The 19,834-nt window shown below is 44.6% G+C and overlaps 1 protein-coding gene across 3 annotated transcripts in view; it reads right to left on the minus strand.

Annotated features, from left to right (window-relative positions):
* The window catches only part of B3glct (beta 3-glucosyltransferase), a 106,211-nt gene extending 87,142 nt beyond the window's left edge, over nucleotides 1–19,069 (minus strand). The window contains exons 1-2 of one of the 3 annotated variants that reach the window (XM_048341553.1): nucleotides 18,528–19,064; nucleotides 2,280–2,329 (exon numbers count right to left, since the gene is read on the minus strand). In XM_048341553.1, coding sequence (XP_048197510.1) covers nucleotides 2,280–2,329; nucleotides 18,528–18,600 — 123 coding nt within the window. In that variant the 5' untranslated portion in view covers nucleotides 18,601–19,064. Of the gene's footprint in view, nucleotides 1–2,279; nucleotides 2,330–8,939; nucleotides 9,580–18,527 lie in introns of those variants that run through there. The other 2 variants (XM_048341554.1, XM_048341555.1) reach the window with 2 other exon arrangements.
* Nucleotides 19,070–19,834: the final 765 nt, after the last annotated feature.

Here is a 19,834-nt window from a genome sequence, read left to right on the forward strand (position 1 = left end):
AAAAGCTGTATACAGTCTCCTACTTCAAAAGAATTAGTTAAAACCTATACTAGAGAGTTCATACTATAATTTCTAAACTCATTAAGCAAAATTTTCATTCTGTTAATAACCCTTAGGCGGCAATCTTAAATTCATCATAAGTAATCCTCAACTTTGCCAAACGCACCCAACGATGTAATAATAAAACAGTACAAGATGAATATGTAATCAGAAACCTTAAACCTTATCTTTTAGTGATCCCATGAATTTGGTAAAAATCACTTAACATTTCCAAGGCTCAGTTTTCTCTGTCATAACTGGGAATATCCACTTTGCTTAGCAACACTGAGAAGATGAAATTAAATGAGATCCACGAAAATGCTTTATTAACCATAAAGAGTCTTAAAATCAAAAGAAATTGCTATTATCACTTCCTCTGTGGAGGGATTCTGTAATATAGTCAGAGCAGATAACATTCTGTTTGTAGGAGCAACATTCCATTAATAAACAAGTCTTGCCAGCATCAGTGGTTCATGCCCGTAACCTCAGCTACTCAAGGATGAAAGCTGAAGGACTGAGGCTTGAGGTCAACACAGCCAGAGAACTTTACACGATCCTATCTTGAAATGAAAGGGCCAAAATCATGATGCAGATGTGATTCTAGTGGTAGAGCACCTGCCAAGCAAGCATTAGGCCCTGAGTTCAAACTCCAGTACTGACTAAAAAGAAAAAAAAATGGCCTTGTGTGGAATAAGAGGTACAAACGAAAGAGGAAAGGTCAAATGGAGAGGGTAAAAGATCAAAATCCTTTATGTCCGTGTGTGTAAATGAACAGTGGCACTTGCTTAGATTGGTTTGGGAAAGGAGAAGAGTGATAGAGGGAGTGGGTCTGATCAAGATTCTTTGTACGCATATACAGACATGTCAAAATGAAACCCCCTCAGTACGAGTAATTGATGCTAATAAAAAACGTAAAAAAAGGGGGGGGGAATGCTGTTGCACTAATTATAGAATTCAATGGAAACCTGGTTAATAGGACAAGAACAAGTCACATTTGGAAACACTTTTTCTCTTTCTCCCATGCTACACTGATCTCATGCAAAGCCCAAATAGTTTGTTGTTTCTTTTTTTTTTTTTTTAAGACATGTTTAGTTCGTGGACATGATGATGAAAAGCTCTGAGATTTGGAAACACACTGGCTGTCTCCTCCTGCCTCTCAGGCCTGACTTCTGGTTTGAGCAGACAAAGAATGTAGCAGCTTGGCCAGCGCTAGAGTCTCCCACCTGGTCCCAGCATGCCCTCACACATGGGCCACCTAGGAGGTCACAGAAACCAGGCACTTGAGATTGCTCTGACCTAGAAAATCCTTTCAAAGGCTGGGAAAACCCACCCAGGAGCTACACAGGGTAAGACTGGAGAAAACTGTGGCCTCTGCCTCCCGTGCTAGTCTTGCTGCTTGTCAACTTGTTTGACTTAGAAATACCAAGGAGAATGGTAAAGCCCAACTGGAAAGGGGGGTAGGGGAGGGTGCCTCCACATAGAGGACTGACTAGAGGAAGAAGATCCACCGTCCATGTGAATTGCACCCCACAGGCAGGAAAAGGGGAAAGCCTAAGAGCACAGGCTTTTCTCCCTCTCTTTAATTCTCTTTTTCCTTCCCTCTCTACCCCTCTCTTTGTCCTCCTATCTGTCTCTCTCTCCTTCTCCCTCCTTGCATGGTCCTCTCTCTCTCTCTCCCTCTCCTTTCTTCCATGGCCCTCTTTCTCTGTCCCTATTTCTGATTCTTTCTTCCCCCTACCCCCACCCCATCCCTCTCCCTCTATCTCTCTCTCTCCCTGGTCCCACTCTTCTCTACCTCGCTCTCTGTATCTCTCTCCAACCCACTATCTTTCTCTCCCTTTCCTCTCCTCTTCTCTTTCTTTTCTTCTATCTTTCCTTTCCTCTCTTCCCTCTCCCTTCCCCTTGTTCTCTGTCTCTCCTCTCTGTCCCACTTCCTCTCTCTCCCTTTTATCCTCTTCCCTCTCTCTCCCACTCTTTCCTGGACACCTTGAGCAGCTCTGCTAGGCCAACACCTTCCCAGCCATGATAGAACTACACCTCTACTTCTTGTCTTTTTGATGGTTAAGTGGAGATTCTCTTGCTTGTGCTGGTGTTAAACCAGTCTCAACAGTGGCTAGGATTACAGGTGTGAGCCACCAGCACCTTGCCCCACATAAACTGCTGAAATCTGAAACCTTCAAGAGTCTCACAAAAATAAAGGAATCCGAAGGGAGGATAGATGAGAATGTTAGAATTAGTACCTGAGACCGCTTGATCTCTTTCTTTATATCTTCAGATATCAAAGCAAAAGCTGGAAAGGGGAAGAAGAAAAAAAAAGGAACATATTAATATTAACAATTTAGGTCCATGCTCACAGTCAACAGTTTTGCTTATAATGAGAAAAAAAATGAACAGAATATGTTTGCTCCCTTTTAAGCAACTGCATTCCCACAAACTAGTAGTGCTGCTTTTCTTCATCTCAGACCTTAAGATTATTCAGCAATGCAAAGCCACGATGCTTGGACTCCCAACCAAAAATAGTATTACACCAAAGGGAAAAAAGAAGTCTGTGTATACCATTTTCTGCACAAAGCAAAGATAAAGACAATTTCACTGAATCCTGGATTGGAATTCCTTAGAATCCACAAGAAAGTACAAATTTCCACCATCACATTCACCACCAGAGCCTGGAGGACAACAGAACTACATTTGGAGCAAGCTTGCTCTTAGGAACTGTAGAGTCTAACCTGTGATGCCAACACTGTGGATCCTGAGTAGAAAATTTACAAACCCTACTGAAGAGTCTGAGCAGGAGAACTGGGGAATTTAAAATCATTCCCTATTCCCAGTGATTTAAGGTATTGAGTCAGAACCTCAAATAAGGATCTCCCTAGAGACACATTTAGCCTAGCCATTAAGAAATAATAACAGTAACAATATGAGAGTAACAACACTTGGAAAACATAAAGCAAAATGAAAAGCCAAACAGTCAGGAAGGTTAACAAACAAAATAAAACTTTAAGTACATTTCTCCTAAAGAAATGCTTATGGAGGGAAGCATTTTGGCCTCCTCTAATTAGCATGCCCAGGGGGAAAGGACTAACAGGAACACACTGAGAGGGCTGGAGAGGAGATACTGGAGAGTAGCCATGGACCACAAGAAAGATCCTGGCAGGACTCCTGAGACAGAAGAGACCCTTCTCAAAGGCAGAAACAACTTCACCCACTTGGATTCCTTCTACCTAATCCCTCCCCAGCCTACCCAAATCCCCAGATAGCCATTGTCTCAAACTCTCCATTAACATCTGCTCAAAGGAAGTAATCTAAAACATATTCACACTGAAAAGCAAATGACTAACATGGTTTAATTGTTTCCATTTCCAAAATGACATTTCAAATGGCAGGACAAAATTGAAACAAAAGTCACAGGCAGTCTGGGTGGAATTTAGATGGTAGATGAGCCATCCCAGAGACCATCTCATCTAAAATAGAAAATTCCCAAGTCTGGAATGGCTTATTACCCCACACACATACCCAAATGCTTTCCTTTGCATAAGAGCATCTATCACCACCTGACATACTGTGGTTATTTGTCTATTACTTACACATTAGTGAACTGTAAGCTACACAAGGGAAGGAGTACAGCTTTACTAACTGCTGGCTCCAAGAACAAAGTACACAGAATGCTTTCAATAATACTGAAGGTCACATGCAGGGAAGCTGTCTCTCCTCTGATGGTTCTGAAAGATGCCAATGCATTGCTTGTCATAAGTAAACAGTTAATACTATTTGCCAATGTGACTACTTAAAGTAGGAATTACAGACAAAGCCCACAAATCTTGCTTGTTGAAATCAAGACACAATGGGCTAGCAATAGCTGGATTCAATCTCTACCCAAAAATAAACAGATTTAGAATTTTACAATCTTTTTGTTTTCAAGGTTGCCATTACTGCCTGTCATTTTACTGATGTGGTGTTTTGTTTTTCCTGATTCTGGGGCTTGAAGTCAGGACTTGAAGCTCAGGTGGCTTGTTCATAGCCATGCCTCTAGTCCAACGTTTTGCTGGTAATTTTGGAACTGCTTTCCATCACAACCACAAATCATATAGTAAGACTGTCCCCATTACAAGAATTTTTCTTAAATTCCTTTTGGTTTGATCTTTAGATTTCCCAATCAAAGGAGAAAATAAAAAATATTTTGGAGGGGGAAGGTTTTTTGGTTTTTTTAGTTGTGGCTGTTCCGTTGTTTTGTCTTTGTTTTCTGTTCTTTTGGTTTGTCATGGTTGTGCTAGTACTGGAGCTTGAACAAAACTCACTCTCCTCAGCTTTTTCATTCATAGCTGGTGCTTTACTGCTTGAGCCATGCCTCCAGTTCCCCAAATGTATCTGAAGACAAAGAGTATGTTATATCACTCATAATCTTAAAATAACGAGACATTTTCAGGATTCCTACCAACAAACTTTTGGCTTCATGGAATTAAAAGAGTGTGAATAATGAGAAAAGTGAATAAAATGAGCAAGGAAATAAGAAATGGAAACCACCTTCAACAATTCTAATAAGAAGATTCATTTGATCCTAACTACCAAAGTGTATGTGTAAGGCTTAATACCTTTGATTTCTTCTCTCTTTAGTTCTGATTTTCATACAAGTGGGAAGAGATATGTCATTGCTCTTTTTTTTAATTTTTGTAGTCTTAAGTGGATTTAAGTCTTTTGTAGTCTTAAGCAGATTTAAGGAATATATTTACGTGTGTGTGTGTGTGTGTGTGTGTATACTTCCATGTGATTTTCATTCTAGAAGTTCCTACAAAATTGGTAGTTTCATGTCTGCATGAAATGGCCTATATTTTTATGCACATAGATGACAGACTTAATTTTTCTAGGATGTTCTCTGCTTTTCTGCAACGTTTGCCATCTCTTCCTCTTCCTCATATAGGTTAGTAAATGAAGAGGAAGAGATGGCAAACGTTGCAGAAAAGAAGAGAACATTTCAAGATTCAAAGCTTACTGTTTGGCTTCATGCTAATCTCCAGATTCAGCAGGAAAAGATATTCTTGAAAATCTGGACTTTGTGCCTTAATGTACAGTTGGAGAAACAGTCCAAGGTAAATCATGGTTTTGTATGCCAAACTGCTGTTTAAAAGCAATTCTCTCTTTTCTTTTTTCCAACATGAACTCTGGCAACGTGAGACGGAGAGTGCTATTTAAAGTGCAAATCAGGGCAGGCAGTAGAAATCGGACCTTTTCCATGATAACTTTAAATAAGTCAAGCCAGCGAATGTGTTAGCATACCTAGGTGGAAAGATAAATCAAGATGTTACAACTATCCTGGGACTAGGATTTATTGGCTAGCCTAAACCCCAGGGCACAAGTAAACTGGAGGAGTTAATTGCAGTGCATTTAAGCAACACTAATCAACTACCTTTTCTGGTTCCTGGGAGGTGGCAAAGGACCCCTGTCACCATGCAGGGAACATAATTGTGCCTTGGGATTCCCAATTCAATTTTTCCTGTTCCCCTGATTTGTCCTCCCAAAGTCTCCCTATAACTCCTATTACAAACACCAAACAAAATCTAAAAGATCACCAAACATCGATTCCCTACTCTGAGGGGCACTGTAAGAAGGAAGGAAATGCTGCCCAACCCTTGGGCCCCTGGCTCAGCCGGCCACGCTAATCAGTGACAATGATGATTGTGTCTGTTGGTACCCAGCATAAAAGCCAGGAGGGAGGGATCAAACCTGGCACAATGGCTCTGCCACTCAGGCCACAGTTCCCATGGCCACATTCTGGAGCTCAGGCTCTCACTGGGATGCTTGGAAGACCTTTTGTTCTCAAGCTTGGTGGGAGGAAACCTTGGGGCCTCACTTTCTTTCTTATGACCTACTTACAAAGCATGCTTCTGTTTCCCAGCACAGCTGTGGCCTCCAAAGGCTGCCCATCCCTGGAGCTTTCCAGGTTTAATTCCAGGTCCTTGGGATGGGGCCCAAGCTCCAGGATGCACAGCCCAAGGCCAGTTTGTTTGCTTCTGATTACAGACTTTGATGGTAATCCACAGTGGCTGAGGGAAAGGAATCCAACACAGGCAGCCCAGCAGCAAGAGATGGAGACACAGCTGCCTTTCCTTCCTGCTCTGGGGACAAGTCCACTGGTCCCTGAAGCTGCAGATTTGCTGAGTAGCAAGCAACTCTATCCCCCACCATGGGGGCATTGTTGCCAAGGCAAAGGATGGAAGGTCCTGTCACTCACACTAGGGTCAACACACAGAAGCAGCCCATGGTGGCTGACAATCAACTAGCAAGTGACCTGTTTAGACAGGCTGTAGTGGTGTGTGCTAAGTGCTGTGTGTATCAACAGTTATTGGTATCATTATACATCCTGTTTTTGTTTATTCAACAGACAGGAGTCACTCAGTCTGCTGTGAACCACAAGTTAAAGTTATGCCGAATGCCAAGTGCTGGTGTCTCATGCATGCCTATAATCCTAGCTACTCAAGAGGCTGAGATCTGAAGATCACAGTTTGAAGCCAACTCTGGGCAGCAAAGTCTGTAAAACTCCAGTTACGCACCAAAAAAAAAAAAAAAAAAATCAAAAAAAAATCCAGAAATGACGTGGTGGCTCAAGTGATAAAGAGTGCTAGCTTTGAGCAAAAAAGCTCAGGGGCAGGGCCTAGGCACTGAGTTCAAGACCCAGGACTGTCACAAAAAGCAAAAATATTATCTTTAAGCAGTTATATGAAGAGGTTTCAATTCAACACATCAGTTTATAAGTATAATGAATCACAATAAATGTCACCCCTTCCCTGGTTCTTGTCCATCTTTCCCACCCCCATCTATATCGTTGTTACCTGGTTCCATTTTCACCTACATACCTTAAATATAATGACTGCATCCACCTGCCTTTCCTCTCTCGATTCATCTGCCCTCTCCTTCTCTTAAGCTTCCCCTGACAAAGCATGTTTCAACTTCCTGGCATTCATTTTGTTAGGAGTTACCATTGGAATTTTCCCTTGAATATCTCATACTTCAATTTGTTTGTATGTATATGCATAAAACCCGGCATATATTCTCATATATGTTTATAATTTAGATCTAACTTCCACCAATGACAGAAAAATGTGCTGCTTGTTCTCTCTGAATCTCAGTTACTTCACTTAACATAAATTTTTCTGGGTCCATCCATTTCCCTGCAAGTGACATCATATCCATCTTCCTGATAGGTGAGTAAAATTCCATGAAGGGAGTGAATGCTATACTGACAGATTGCTGGAGAAGCTGAGGAGTGTTTAGGATGAGGAGGAAGCAGACAGGACACAAACATGGCAACCAGAAGGCTGCTGGCAGGAGGCAAAGGTAGACCTAGGCCTGGGCTGAGGTGTAATAGTGGCAGTAGGAGTAGCCTGCAAGGATGAGGGGAGAGAAGGTGCAGCCTTCTAGATGGAGGGTACAGGTGGATAGGAGGGAAGGGACCAGAGGAGCAGTGAGGGAGAAGGCTGGAGGTGATTCCAGCTTTTATAGAGTTTGCGCGGCTGGGAAGCCATGGACAGGCTACAGAGCAAGGGCTGTGAAAAGGAGTGGAGGAAGCTCAGGACATTCCCATGGAAACCTCCCATATCAGCTGTTCTCCAAGGATGGAGGAATAGAGCAAATAGCAGATTGTAAAGTAAGAGACTCCAATGCAACATCCAGTGGCTCACACCTGTAATCCTAGCTACTCAGGAGGCTCAGATCTGATGATCATGGCTTGAAGCCAGGCTGGGCAGAAAAGTCCATAAGAATCTATCTCTAATTAACCAGGAAAAAGCTGGAAATGGAAGTATGGGTCAAGTGATAAGGATGCCCCTCCCCAGAGGGGAGGGGGAGGGAACATAAGCAAGAGCATAAGGCCCTGAGTTCAAGGCCCAGTAGCCATAACAAAAAAAAAAACAAAACAGAGATGGGGAAAATGTTGAAAGATCAAGATGCAATATTTTCATACACTCCTTTATTGAATGGCAACTCCTTTGTACAACTACTGAAAGATAACAAAAACTATTTTAAAAAATGAGATCGCAATGCTGACGTCTCAGTGCAAGAAGATTGGTACCATAAGACTTGACCTCATTGTTTTTGGGTTTTTGTTTTCCTTCCTTTGTCACTGTTTTTGTTTTCTGTACCTTTTGTCTTGCATGTAAGTTTATCTGTTTGGGGGGAGGGTAAGAGGGGGCACAGAAATGATGGGACAGAGGGTAAACAAATGCAGCAGTGATACTCACTAGACACTATATTGAAAATGAACTATATAACTTGGGGGGTCGGAAGGGAAAAAAAATGAGAGAAAGCAAGGGAAAGGGTGACACTGCTCAAAAAGATATATACTCATTACCTGACTTAAGGAACTGTAACCCCTCTGTATATCATCTTTACAATAACCTATACACACATACACACACACACATACACACACACACACACACACACATATATATATAAAGGGGGGGGGGACTCTTGACCTCCACAACCAGGCCACATGGGGCCAAAGAACAGGGCAGGGTCCCCAAACACACCAGAAACCAAACTGTAAAGCAAACTAAATGGAAAGTCCTGGCAGGGAAAGAATACACTTTTCTAAGGAATTTTTAAGGAGTTCTTTCAAGGAGCTTTGTCCTTAATGCTATGCAGTAGAGGAAAAAGATAGATCTGAGCCACCAGCCCTGTTGAATATGACCATTGTCATACAAGGTCAAAGCACAGAGCCTATACTAGTCAGGATATTCTATGGCCCAGAGGGTACATATAAGAAAAGTAATTGGGACAGAAAATGCAAATTAACCATATGTATTTAAAAAGAAAAAGATTATTTGCTTCTTTGATTCAAATTACTCAGGATATACAAACCAGAAAATTCCAACTCAAGTTGGGAGGGAAGAGACAAAGAACCTCACCCTCATTAAGTATGTTCCATACCCTGACTTACAGTGAGAAAAATCTCCGTTTGCAGTCTACAACCCAAAACCCTGAACAAGAGAACAGAGCAAATATTCAAACACAGGAAATTAGCTCTTGGTTCCGTTCCTTTAAACTGCAATCAGACTACTAAATGTTAAATGCCAGGCTTGCTTCTTAAAAATACAATGTACACAGAACCATTGCCATCTTATCTATTACAAAACGTGGATATTTTTAGAAGTCCACCCCCATCAGTACTATACAATCTATGCGATACACAATACATGACATTTGGTTGTTGCTGTTGTTTGGTGGGTTTGGGGGACTAGGAGTGTTAAGACAGGGTCTCATAGCCCAGGCTGGCCTGGAACTATTTGGCACAGACTGGCATCAGACTTCTAATCCTGCCTCTGCCTCCTGAGAGCTGGGATTACAGGTGGATCACCACGAAGGGCCACAATCTGAGACATTCAGAGCCTTCAGGAATGTCCTTGTATATGGTCAAACTTATGTCTGAAGCTATCTACTGTTTTAATTTTTTTAACCCATGCCCATAAAGAGGGTCCCTTTAGTAGGATTTGAAAATCTGCAAATGATACTGGAAACAGAGAAAGATTTTAGTCTGAATTTTGGAATGCCTTTCCTGAGTATACAGACACATGATACAAGTATGGGGTTCTTTCCCATGCTTTGCTCTCACCAAAACAAATCCTTACTTCATTTTAAAGGCAAAGCAATCACAAGTCACCTTTATATTCTCTTGATGTTCATAATAGCTACAACTGGGATTTTCTATGGCTTCCTAGTTCCTCAAAATCTTAGTGGGGATGGGGGTGTGCAGGAGGCAGCGGTGGGTGCAGGAAACAGTGATGGGTGCAGGAGACATAACTAAGAACTACAGTTTCAGATCAGAAGCCCCCAAGTGACTTAGCAGGTCTCCTCTGATTGACAAGTTGTCCCATGCTTCATTTGCACTGGGGCAACCAAATCAGAGCACAGCCTAGGATATAAAAATCCCTAGAGCCAGAGGGAGAACCAAGCAGAGAAAGATCACACAATGGACTGGGACAGCAGCTGAGCAGCAGAGGCCTTGACTGTGATACTGCTCTGAATAAAGTTCTTTGCATGCATTCTCTATTGTCCTGGACTTCATTCACTGAATTTCTGAGTTAAGAACCCAAGAAGACTACAGTGGCAGCAGCTGGCAGTAGAGCGCCAACACTGGCAGGTGTTGTCTGCTGCTGAACTGTAACACCAGTTGCCTGCTACAGGGCTGCAACCCTAGAAGTCATTGCCAACTACAGAGCTGGAAAAATAGAACACAAATGGTCTCTGTCCACTTTGAGCAACAGCTAAAGACAATTCTGGATTACTTGTACTTCCTTAGCCTCTGAACCTTCTTTTCTCCAACCCAACATCAGATATTGTATTACAGTACACAGGCAGACAAACAAACCAGCAATCCATATTTTAACAAGCCTGCTACCATCTGACATACATGAGGACTGAGAGCTACACAGGAACTCAAGGGGGAATGAACAGGGCTGTTGTCACAAACTCTGTCCATTTAACTTCACTTCATCTCACAAACAAAGTACACCACCTCCCTCAAGGATTCAGAGAAGATAAATTCAACATGATGCATAAAAAGCCTTGAGCTTCTTACAAGAAGCAATAAACGTAGGCTAAAATATATCACCTGTTCAGTTTCATAACATATTCTATTAGGAGTGACGATAAGTCATATCACTAGGAGAAAATAGCACTGCCATACTTGAGGTACGTGCAAATCTTATTTGATGAGAATTTACTCTTTAAAAAAAATCTAAACCTGCAGTTTCCCATCATACAGATAAACACTACTTTCTCCAACTCTTAACAAATCTCTATTAGATCTAATTTTCAATAGAAGCTGAAATAAATTTATTTTGTCACTTAAGGCTCTATTCCTTTCAAAACTAAACCACTCAAATCCCCACTGATTGCAAGGATTCGCCAAGTTCCTCCCCAGCCGGACCTCTCCCCTAAGCTGCAGAACTGGCAGGCACCTAACATCCCACACATACCCGATCCAACTTGTCCAGAACCCATCAGCCTCATTTCCTCCTAAAATTAAAGCACAATTCAGAGCAATGACTCATGCCCCTAATCTGAGGTTCCTGGTTCAAAATCAGGCCAGTATGAGAAAACTGACTCTTATCTTCAGTTAACCAGCAAAAACAGCCAGAAGTAGGTGAGACCAAAGTGACACAGTGCCAGCTTTGAGCAAAAGAGCTAAGCTAGAGCACAAGGTCCTGAGTTCAAGCCATAGGAATAGCACCAAGAAAAAAAGGAACAACAACAACAACAACAAAGAAATAACTGGGTATTTTAGTGCCACAGAACTGTATACCTAACAATTATTATACATTATAAATTTTAGTTCGATGTGTGTGTGTGTGTGTGTGTGTGTGTGTGTGTGTGTGTGCCAACATGCCAGTACTGAGACTTGAAATCGGCCTGGGCACTGTCCCTCAGCTTTTTTCACTTGAGGCTAGCGCTCTACCACTTGAGAGACAGTTCTACTTCTGGCTTTTTAAGGGTCCATTGGAGACTTTCCTGCCAGGGCTGGCTTCAAACCATGATCCTCAGCCTCCTGCGTAGTTAGGTTATGCATATTTCACCATAGTTATTTTTTTAATCTGGCTCTCTCCTTAAAGGCCCATCAGGAAATAGCACACTACCCATCAGCTCCTCAAGAAGACTGGTGACTCATCCTTGACCCACCCACCGTGGGCTCAGCCCACTGAGCCCATCAATCAAGTCTTTGGGGTTGTTAAAACTGTTTGCCAACCACTTTCACACCAGTGGTTGCTTCATGGCTCCCCACAACCCCAACCCCTCCCACCCCAGTTGCACATAACAACTAGAATGAACTTGAGAACACAGAAGTCAACGCAGCCCTCAAAATAGCCCAAATCCCTGAGAAAGAGAGGGGGAAGGGTGACATTGTCCAAAATGTCACCTAATATAACTGTGACCCCTCTGTACATCACCTTTAGAATAACAATAAAAAAATATTTTTAAAGCAAAGGCCCAATTCCTCCCCCTGGCCTTCATGGTCCTGCCTCCCCCACCCCCCACCTCACTAGCCCTCCCTGTAACTCACCAGTCCTCTAGTCTTCCTCCTCTTGACTTTGCCACCAGGTCCCATGTTCTCCCTTTCTCCCTGGGCTTACTTGACTGCTGCCTCTTCACATCTGAGCCACAATGGCACTTCCTCCGGGATGCCTTTATGGAGCACTGTCCTTGAGGCTCCAGTGCCAGACTCTTGAGGCCAGGAGGACCCTGGCCACACCATCCAGGAACAAAGTGCAGACATTGACTGACAGCTGTTTCCTGGGGTGCACCACCATTCCACTGAGAACCATGCCCCGGGTGAGACAAAAGCCAAGTATTTTCCTGTAATATTTTCTTAAAGCATCCTTAACTCTTTCACTGAACTGTAACTAAGTTAGGTGCTAGCAGTGCACACCTATAATCCTAGCGACTCGGGAGGCTGAGATCTGAGAATCACAGTACAAAGCCAGTAGAAGCAAGAAAGAGTCTGAGAGATTCTTATTTGCAATGAACTACCCAAAAGCCAGAAGTAAAGATGTGGCTCATGTAGTAGAGCACCAGTCTTAAGCAAAATAGCTAAGGAACAATTCCCAGAACCTGACTTCTGGCCCCAGAACTGGCACATAAAAAAACTGTAACTAGTTTCTGGTGTTACTTACTCCACAGAGGTGAAGCCAGATGGCTCTTGTTCTTCCAATATCCTAATGCTCAACACATAGTAGGTCCTCAATGATTACTTGTGTGAACAAGCAAAAGAAACTTTGGGTAGTTTTCTTTCTTTTCCTTCTATGGTACTGGAGTGGCTGGAACCTGGCACTTGCTAGGCAGGTGGTCTTTTCCTTTCAATACTCTTTATAACCAACACTGTCTAGCAATTCAAACATGTCTGTACACTGAATGGCTTAGTGACTAAAATTCTGAGACCATATTAGTAAGGGGGAGATTCTCAGCCAGTATTAGACTATTAGGCATCTTATTGGGTACACTATTAAGCACCTTAATCACAGAAAAGTTGGAGTTCACTTGGGGGACTTAAACATGTTTTATTTTGTTCATGGTGTATGTGCATGTACGTGCGCCAGTGCGTGCCAGTACTGGGGCTTGAACTCGGGGACTGGGAACTACCCCTTAAGATTTTTCACTCAAGGTTAGTACTCTACCAGTTGAGCCACAGCTCCTCTTCTGGCTTTTTGATGACTAGTTGGAAATAAGAGTCTCATGGTCTTTCCTGCCCTGGCTGACTTTGAACCTCGATCCTCAGATCTCAGCCTCCTGATTACAAGTGTAAGCCACCAGTGCCCTGCCAAATCTCTTATTTCTAAAAATAATCGCCGACTGTACCACTTGAACCACACCTCCACATTCATCTTTTTGGTAGTGTAAGAGTCTCACCGAATGAATTATTAGGGTTACAGATATGACCCAGCCACTGGCATTCAACCATGAATACTTTCTTAGGCAGGAATCGCACAACACCAAAGATGGATTATACACAGAGCTGCAAGAGAAGAAACAACGTTTTCAAATTCCTCATAAGGAATACCTGTAAGCCTAGAAGTTATACATGCTTACATACTTTATAAAATAGCTGTCAAGAAGAAAAAATGCTGGTCTCTAATGCTCCAAATAAGGCCAGCTATGAGAACTTGCTCCAGAATGGAGCCTACAGTATTTGCCTCTAAAGAAGTTACAAAAGGGTAGGAACAGCTCCCCTACCCCATGCCATCCCTAGCATGACTATGGGCTCCAGGAAAAATTACTAAGATCAAGTTCATGAATAAGGGGGTTATGCCAACTTGGGGATCATCCATGACAATCTATCGAGAAGATAAAAATCAGTACTAGTAGTATCTGTGTATTCCCTAAGAAATAAAGGAACCTGTGTGTGTGTGTGTGTGTGTGTGTGTGTGTGTGTGTGTGTGTGTGTGTGTGTGCTTGTACTAGAACTTGAATTCAGGGCATGTTTGCTATTCCTTAGCTTTTTTCACTCAAGGCTGGTGTTCTACCACTTGAACCAGAGCCCCAATTTGGGGTTTTTTGGTGATTAATCAGAGCTAAGAGTCCTACACACTTTCCTGTTCAGGGTAGCTTTGAACCTTGATACTCGTATGTCAACCTCCTGAGTAGTTAGGATTATAGGCTGAGCCACTGGAGCCTGGCTGAATGGAGGGTTTTTAAAAGTCACTAGCAACCTGGAATCAGGTCTGATTCTCACTGTCTTACAATTTCTGACTCACTGAAACATGAGGGATCTGAGCAAGATTTGGCTCAGAACAAAGCTCATCCCTAATTTTGGCAGGTGTTTAGAAATACAATCTTGGCTCATACGGAAAAGAGACAGGGATGTAAAAGATAAATGCTAAGACCTATCATTTTGCCACTGATTCAAATCAGCTTCTTCATAGAGGTATCAGTTAGGATTAGGTTAGGCTTTACATAATCTCATGGGATGCAGGGCTGGAAATAGATGGTAGACAGGGTGGGCATGATGCTCCTCCATCTGTACCTGGCACTCAGGCTTCTTCTATCTTCCCATTCTATCATTCTTACTATTGTTCTTCCTATTGTTGGCACCCATCCTCAAGGTCACCTCATGGCCACAGTTAGAACCTCTACTGTGCCAGCCATCACACTTACATAACAGACAATGAGAAAGAGGATGAGATAAGACATAAAGGCCTGCAATTCCGGCTGCATCTGCAACTTGTAATGAGGCTAATATCTCTTCAGAGCTCACTGCCACCTTCAATTTGCCAGGACCACTGAGGAATGCTTCATATTGCCCACCACTACCACCACCACTCCTCACCCACACTCCAACCCCAATAGAACCCCAATGAATTAGGAAAAGAAGGGACAAAGGTCTACAGGGAGGCAGTCAGCAGTCTCTGCTACAATGGAATTCTTATGTTGACACTGTAGGGCACATAAAGGTTCCAGGATTCTGTCTAGTCTGTCTCCAGTTTTATAGGAGAAAACCGAGGCTCAAAACCACTAAAGGCCACTAAGACAGCTAATAAATGGAGACCAAAAAGCCCTCTGATTCTGGAACTGATGCCAGGCTTTAGAATTTCAGTTGCAGTGAATTCCGTCAGAACAAGAGTTTAAAAATACATTTTCTTTTCCCTTGTGCCAATACTGGGGTGGACCTCAAGACCTTGTGTTCTTGCTTATCTTTTTCTCCTCAAAGCTGGAGCTCTGCCACTTGAGCCACACCTCCACTTCCAGCTTTTTGGTGGCTAAGAGGAGATAAGAGTCTCTCTGATTTGTCCAGCAGAGCTAGCTTCAAACCTCAGTCTTCAGAATCTCAGCCTCCTGGGTAGCTAGGGTAACAGTTGTAAGTCACCAGTACCTCACTAAACTTCCTATATTGGGTCTTCTCAACTGATATAAATAAAATTAAGCCAGGCACTAGTTGACACATGCCTGTAATCCTACCTACTTAGGAAGCTGAAATCTCTGAGGATTGAGGTTTGAAGCCAGCCTGGGAAGACAAGTTCATGAGTCTCTTACCTCAAGTGGAGCTTTGGCTCAAGTGGTAGAGCACTAGCTTCAAGGGAAAAGCTCCAGTACTGGCAAAAAGAAAATAAATTTTTTCATTTGTAAGAAAATGGAAGGACTTGGAAAAAATTATACTAAGTGAAGTGGGCCAGACCCAAAGAAACATGGACTCTATGGTCTCCCTTATTGGGAATAATTAGTACAGGTTTAGGCAAGTCATAGCAGAGGATCACAAGAGCCCAATAGCTATACCCTTATGAACACATAAGATGATGCTTAGTGAAATGAACTCCATGTTATGGAAACCATTGTTATATCACAGTTGTAACTACTTTCAACATCCCATGTGTATCTGTAGCTTCTATTATTGATGATGTTCTTGTATCACCTTCCTGCGGTTGTACTACACTATCTCTGTAATCTTATCTGAGTATATTTGAAACCGTGTATACTGGCATTAGAACTAGGAAATTGAAAGGGAATAACAAAATCGAGAGACCCAGGGTAAAAAAAGACAAACAACTACAAAAGCAATACTTGCAAAACTGTTTGGTGTAAGTGAACTGAACACCCCATGGGGGGAAAGGGAAAGGGGGAGGAGGGAGCGGGGTATGAGGGACAAGGTAACAAACAGTACAAGAAATGTATCCAATGCCTAATGTATGAAACTATAACCTCTCTGTACATAAGTTTGATAATAAAAATTTGAAAAAAAATAAAATCAATTAGAAAAAAATAAATTTTTTAAACTTTTAATTAAAAAATAACCATGTTATACTAGTGTGTGGGGAAAACAGACTCATAAAGGAATATGTAAAGCTGTTTATGAGATTGTATACACATGTATAAAGAATCACATCTTTATACATCAGGGCACTCCCTCTCTAGGATTTACACCATGCCTAGAATACCCCCTCTCATCAGTACCACCCATGAAAGCCAGTTCACAAAGCCCAATGTCTCACAGGGACCTTTCAATGGGTTTTATGTCTTATTTATTGTGCTTCTCTGACAACTTCACAAGGCTAATAGACATCTCTAAAAATGTGTTGACATTATAGTTCATTCTCAATGTCCTTCAGTGAATTATCAAATGTGGACAGTGCAAATAGTCCCTTAAGGGCAATAAAAAATACACAGAGATATAAATATCTATACATTGCATATATTAAACCCAAATATAAATATCCCCAATGCAACATTATTAAATGCAATGCTATAAATACACTGCCAATTTCAGCTACCACCCACCCATTTGGTAAGTTGCAAACAAAACAGGCCAGGCAATGTGCCAACAGCCGGAGCCAACAATCATCTCACCTAGACAATTCCCCAAACCTCCAACCTCCCATTGCTCTGAGGGCTTCCACCCAGCAAAGCTTTATTCCACCAAGGATCTCCAGCCAAATTCACAGGCTCTACATGATCAATTGCAGCTTCTGGATACAAGGTGCTCTAACATTTTTAATTATATTGTTGCCAAATTAATCATGCATGTGAACAATTAATTACCCACTAATCTCCCCCGATTTTCCCACACTTACCAAACACCTAGGGACACAAAGAAAAAGAGATGTCAGTTTGGAAAGCTTCAATCAAAATAAAAAGGAGAGCCAGGTGCTGGCGGCTCACACCTGTACTCCTAGCTATTCACGAGACTGTAATCTTGGAATCACGGTTCAAAGCCACCCCAGACAGAAACGTCCATGAGACTCTTATCCCCAACTAATCATCAAGAAAGCTGGTAACGGAGCTGTGGCTCCTGTGGTAGAGCACTATGCTCTAAGTAATTAAAACAAAGGGACAACTCCGCCCTGGGTTCAAAGCCCCAGTCACCAGCACTAAAAACTACTACCATCTTTTTTTTTTTTTTTTTTGGTAAGATAAAGGCTGTCAAGTCTTTAGTAAGCTGACAAAAGCAACGCAGCAATGAAACCATGTCTTTTTTCAACCCACAACATTCTGCCATTTCTAGGAATGTCAACACACTGCCTTTCCCATACCGGACACAGGCCAGGCTAGTAGGTGAGAGGACATTCGCATTCTAGCAGACTGCACAAGGAGAGGGGGGAAATTTTTATGTTTTTTTAGCCAAGCTTTCAAACTTGCATTTCACCATAAAAGTCTAGGGCAATGACTTTTTAAAAGGAAGAGGAAAGAACTTCCATCGCATCTTCTTGACGAGCAGTAAGTAAACGCCCTGGTAGGGAAGAACTGAGTGGAGACAGCACCACGGAGAGGAAGGCATCGCACGCCGGAGACGCCGGAGACCCGGCCCGCGCGGACGGCAGAGACTTCCCCAGTTTTCCCGGCGAGGATTCGGGGCTCAGGGGGGCTGCCTACGTTGTCCCCGCGCCACGAAGCCAGCTCTCCCCAAGGAGTACCCGGGTCACCCGTACCCGCCGCAGCTCCCGGACGGGTTGATGGGTCCCGGGGTGGCGGGGGGAGAGGGAGCACCCAGACGTGGGGCGCGCGGACACGGGGGCCGGGTGCGCGCGGGCCGCGGGTTCCCCCACACGGACGTGGGGAGCGCGCGGGCCCCAGGGCGCGGGGCGGGCGGAAGGCAGGGGGCGGCGCCGCGCGTCCTCTCGCAAAGTTTCTCGCAGTTGCAGTTCCTCCGCTTCCTGTGGGGGTGGGCGCGGAGGGAGCCCCGTGCGCCCGGCCGCCCGCCAGCCCGCTCTCCGGGCGGAAGGAGGCGGGGACGCGCGCCAAGTCCCGGGCCGGGGGCGGCGGTGGGGACCGAGGACGGGGACCACGGGGCCCGCGGACGGGCGGGTGCGTCCCGGTCCCGGGTCCCCCACCTGGGCGCCGCGAGAGGGCGCCGGCGGCGGCGTGGCGCGCTGGGGACGGGACGAGAGGCGGGTGCCCGCCGGCGGGGCAGGACCCGGGCCGCTAGCTACCTCCCTCCCCGCGGCGACTCGGACGCGGGCAGCCGGCGCCCAGGTCCCCATCCCCGCGCGCCCCGGGGCCGCCCCGCCACTTACCCGTGGAGCAGGTGAGGAGCGCCAGCAGTGCCGGGAGCGCCGGGCGGCGGCCGCGGCGGGCGGGAGGTTGCATCCCGGCGACGGACGCCGTGCGCCCCGACCGGACTCGGGGAGCGGAGACTCGCGGGAGCTGAGCTGCGCGGCTGGCGCTGCCGCCGCCGCCGCCGCCCTCCGCCGCGGCTGACCCCTCTCCGCTGGTTCCCCTCCTCCTCCCTCTCGCCGGCTCCTCCGCGCCCGCCACCGCCGCGCCCTCTGGCGGCCGGGAGCGGGAGCGCCCCCGGTGCGCGCTTCCAGCGCTGGCGGGCGGACTCGGGCTGTGGCTGCGGGGCTGCAGGATGGAGCGGGCCGAGGCGCGGGCCCTCTGCCCCGCCGGACAGCGCCACCCGCGCCGCGCCCTCCGTGTCCTTCCTCCCCTTTAGATGCCCGCGGCCCGTCTCCTTTGAAGCCCTCCGCCTTACCCTACCCCCGCCTCTCCTGAGTCCCCAACAGTAAGTCTACTCACTGGTTCCTCCAAGCCCCCACCCCAAGTGAAAGAGAGAGGTCACTTGAGACTTCCCTGCTAACAGACTACTTGCTATTAAAAATTTTAAAGCCAGTCGTTAAACTCCTATCACTGTTGTCACCCATATGCCGCAGCTCCACAAATTTACTTAGATTCTTTTTTTCCTCCTTTTTGGTGCTGATCTTGGGACTTGAACTTAGAAAGCCTTGAGCAGCTCAAAACTAACGCTCTTTGGTGGTTAATGGGAGATAAGGGTCTCATAGCCATTGTCCAGGCTGGCTTCCAACCTTGATTCTCAGATCTCAGCCTCCTGAGTAGCAAGGATTTCAGGCAAGAACCACCAGCGCCAAGCTCTCTGTGTGTGTGTGTGTGTGTGTGTGTGTGTGTGTGTGTGTGTGTATTTAATGGAACTTGACCAATAACATAGAACCTGGAAATCTGCTTTAAATGGATGTTTATGTACATGTAATTATCTGTAATTTTAAGTGTTCATAATGGAGGAGAGGGGGTATAATTTTATTCAAAGCATCTGATGAAAATTAATTACATTGGAAAACAGAGCAGTGGGAGTGATGTAGGAACACTTTATTTAGAGACTCCTTCTTGTCCTCAGGGCTGTCAAAAAGTTTCTGCCCAGCTGGCAAGAAGGGTAGCCCTAACAGGGAGCTGACTTAGTTGTGTGCTAGACTGAAGGAAGCAATTACATGGTTAATGCTGGTGGGCCTACATGTCCTTATGCCTTCTCCCAAGTCTTGTCCAGTGTATATCCAAGGTAGTAGACAGATCCAAGTGTGCATTCCAGGCC

This window comes from Perognathus longimembris, chromosome 3, assembly GCF_023159225.1.
Source record: "Perognathus longimembris pacificus isolate PPM17 chromosome 3, ASM2315922v1, whole genome shotgun sequence".
Lineage (NCBI taxonomy): Eukaryota > Metazoa > Chordata > Mammalia > Rodentia > Heteromyidae > Perognathus > Perognathus longimembris.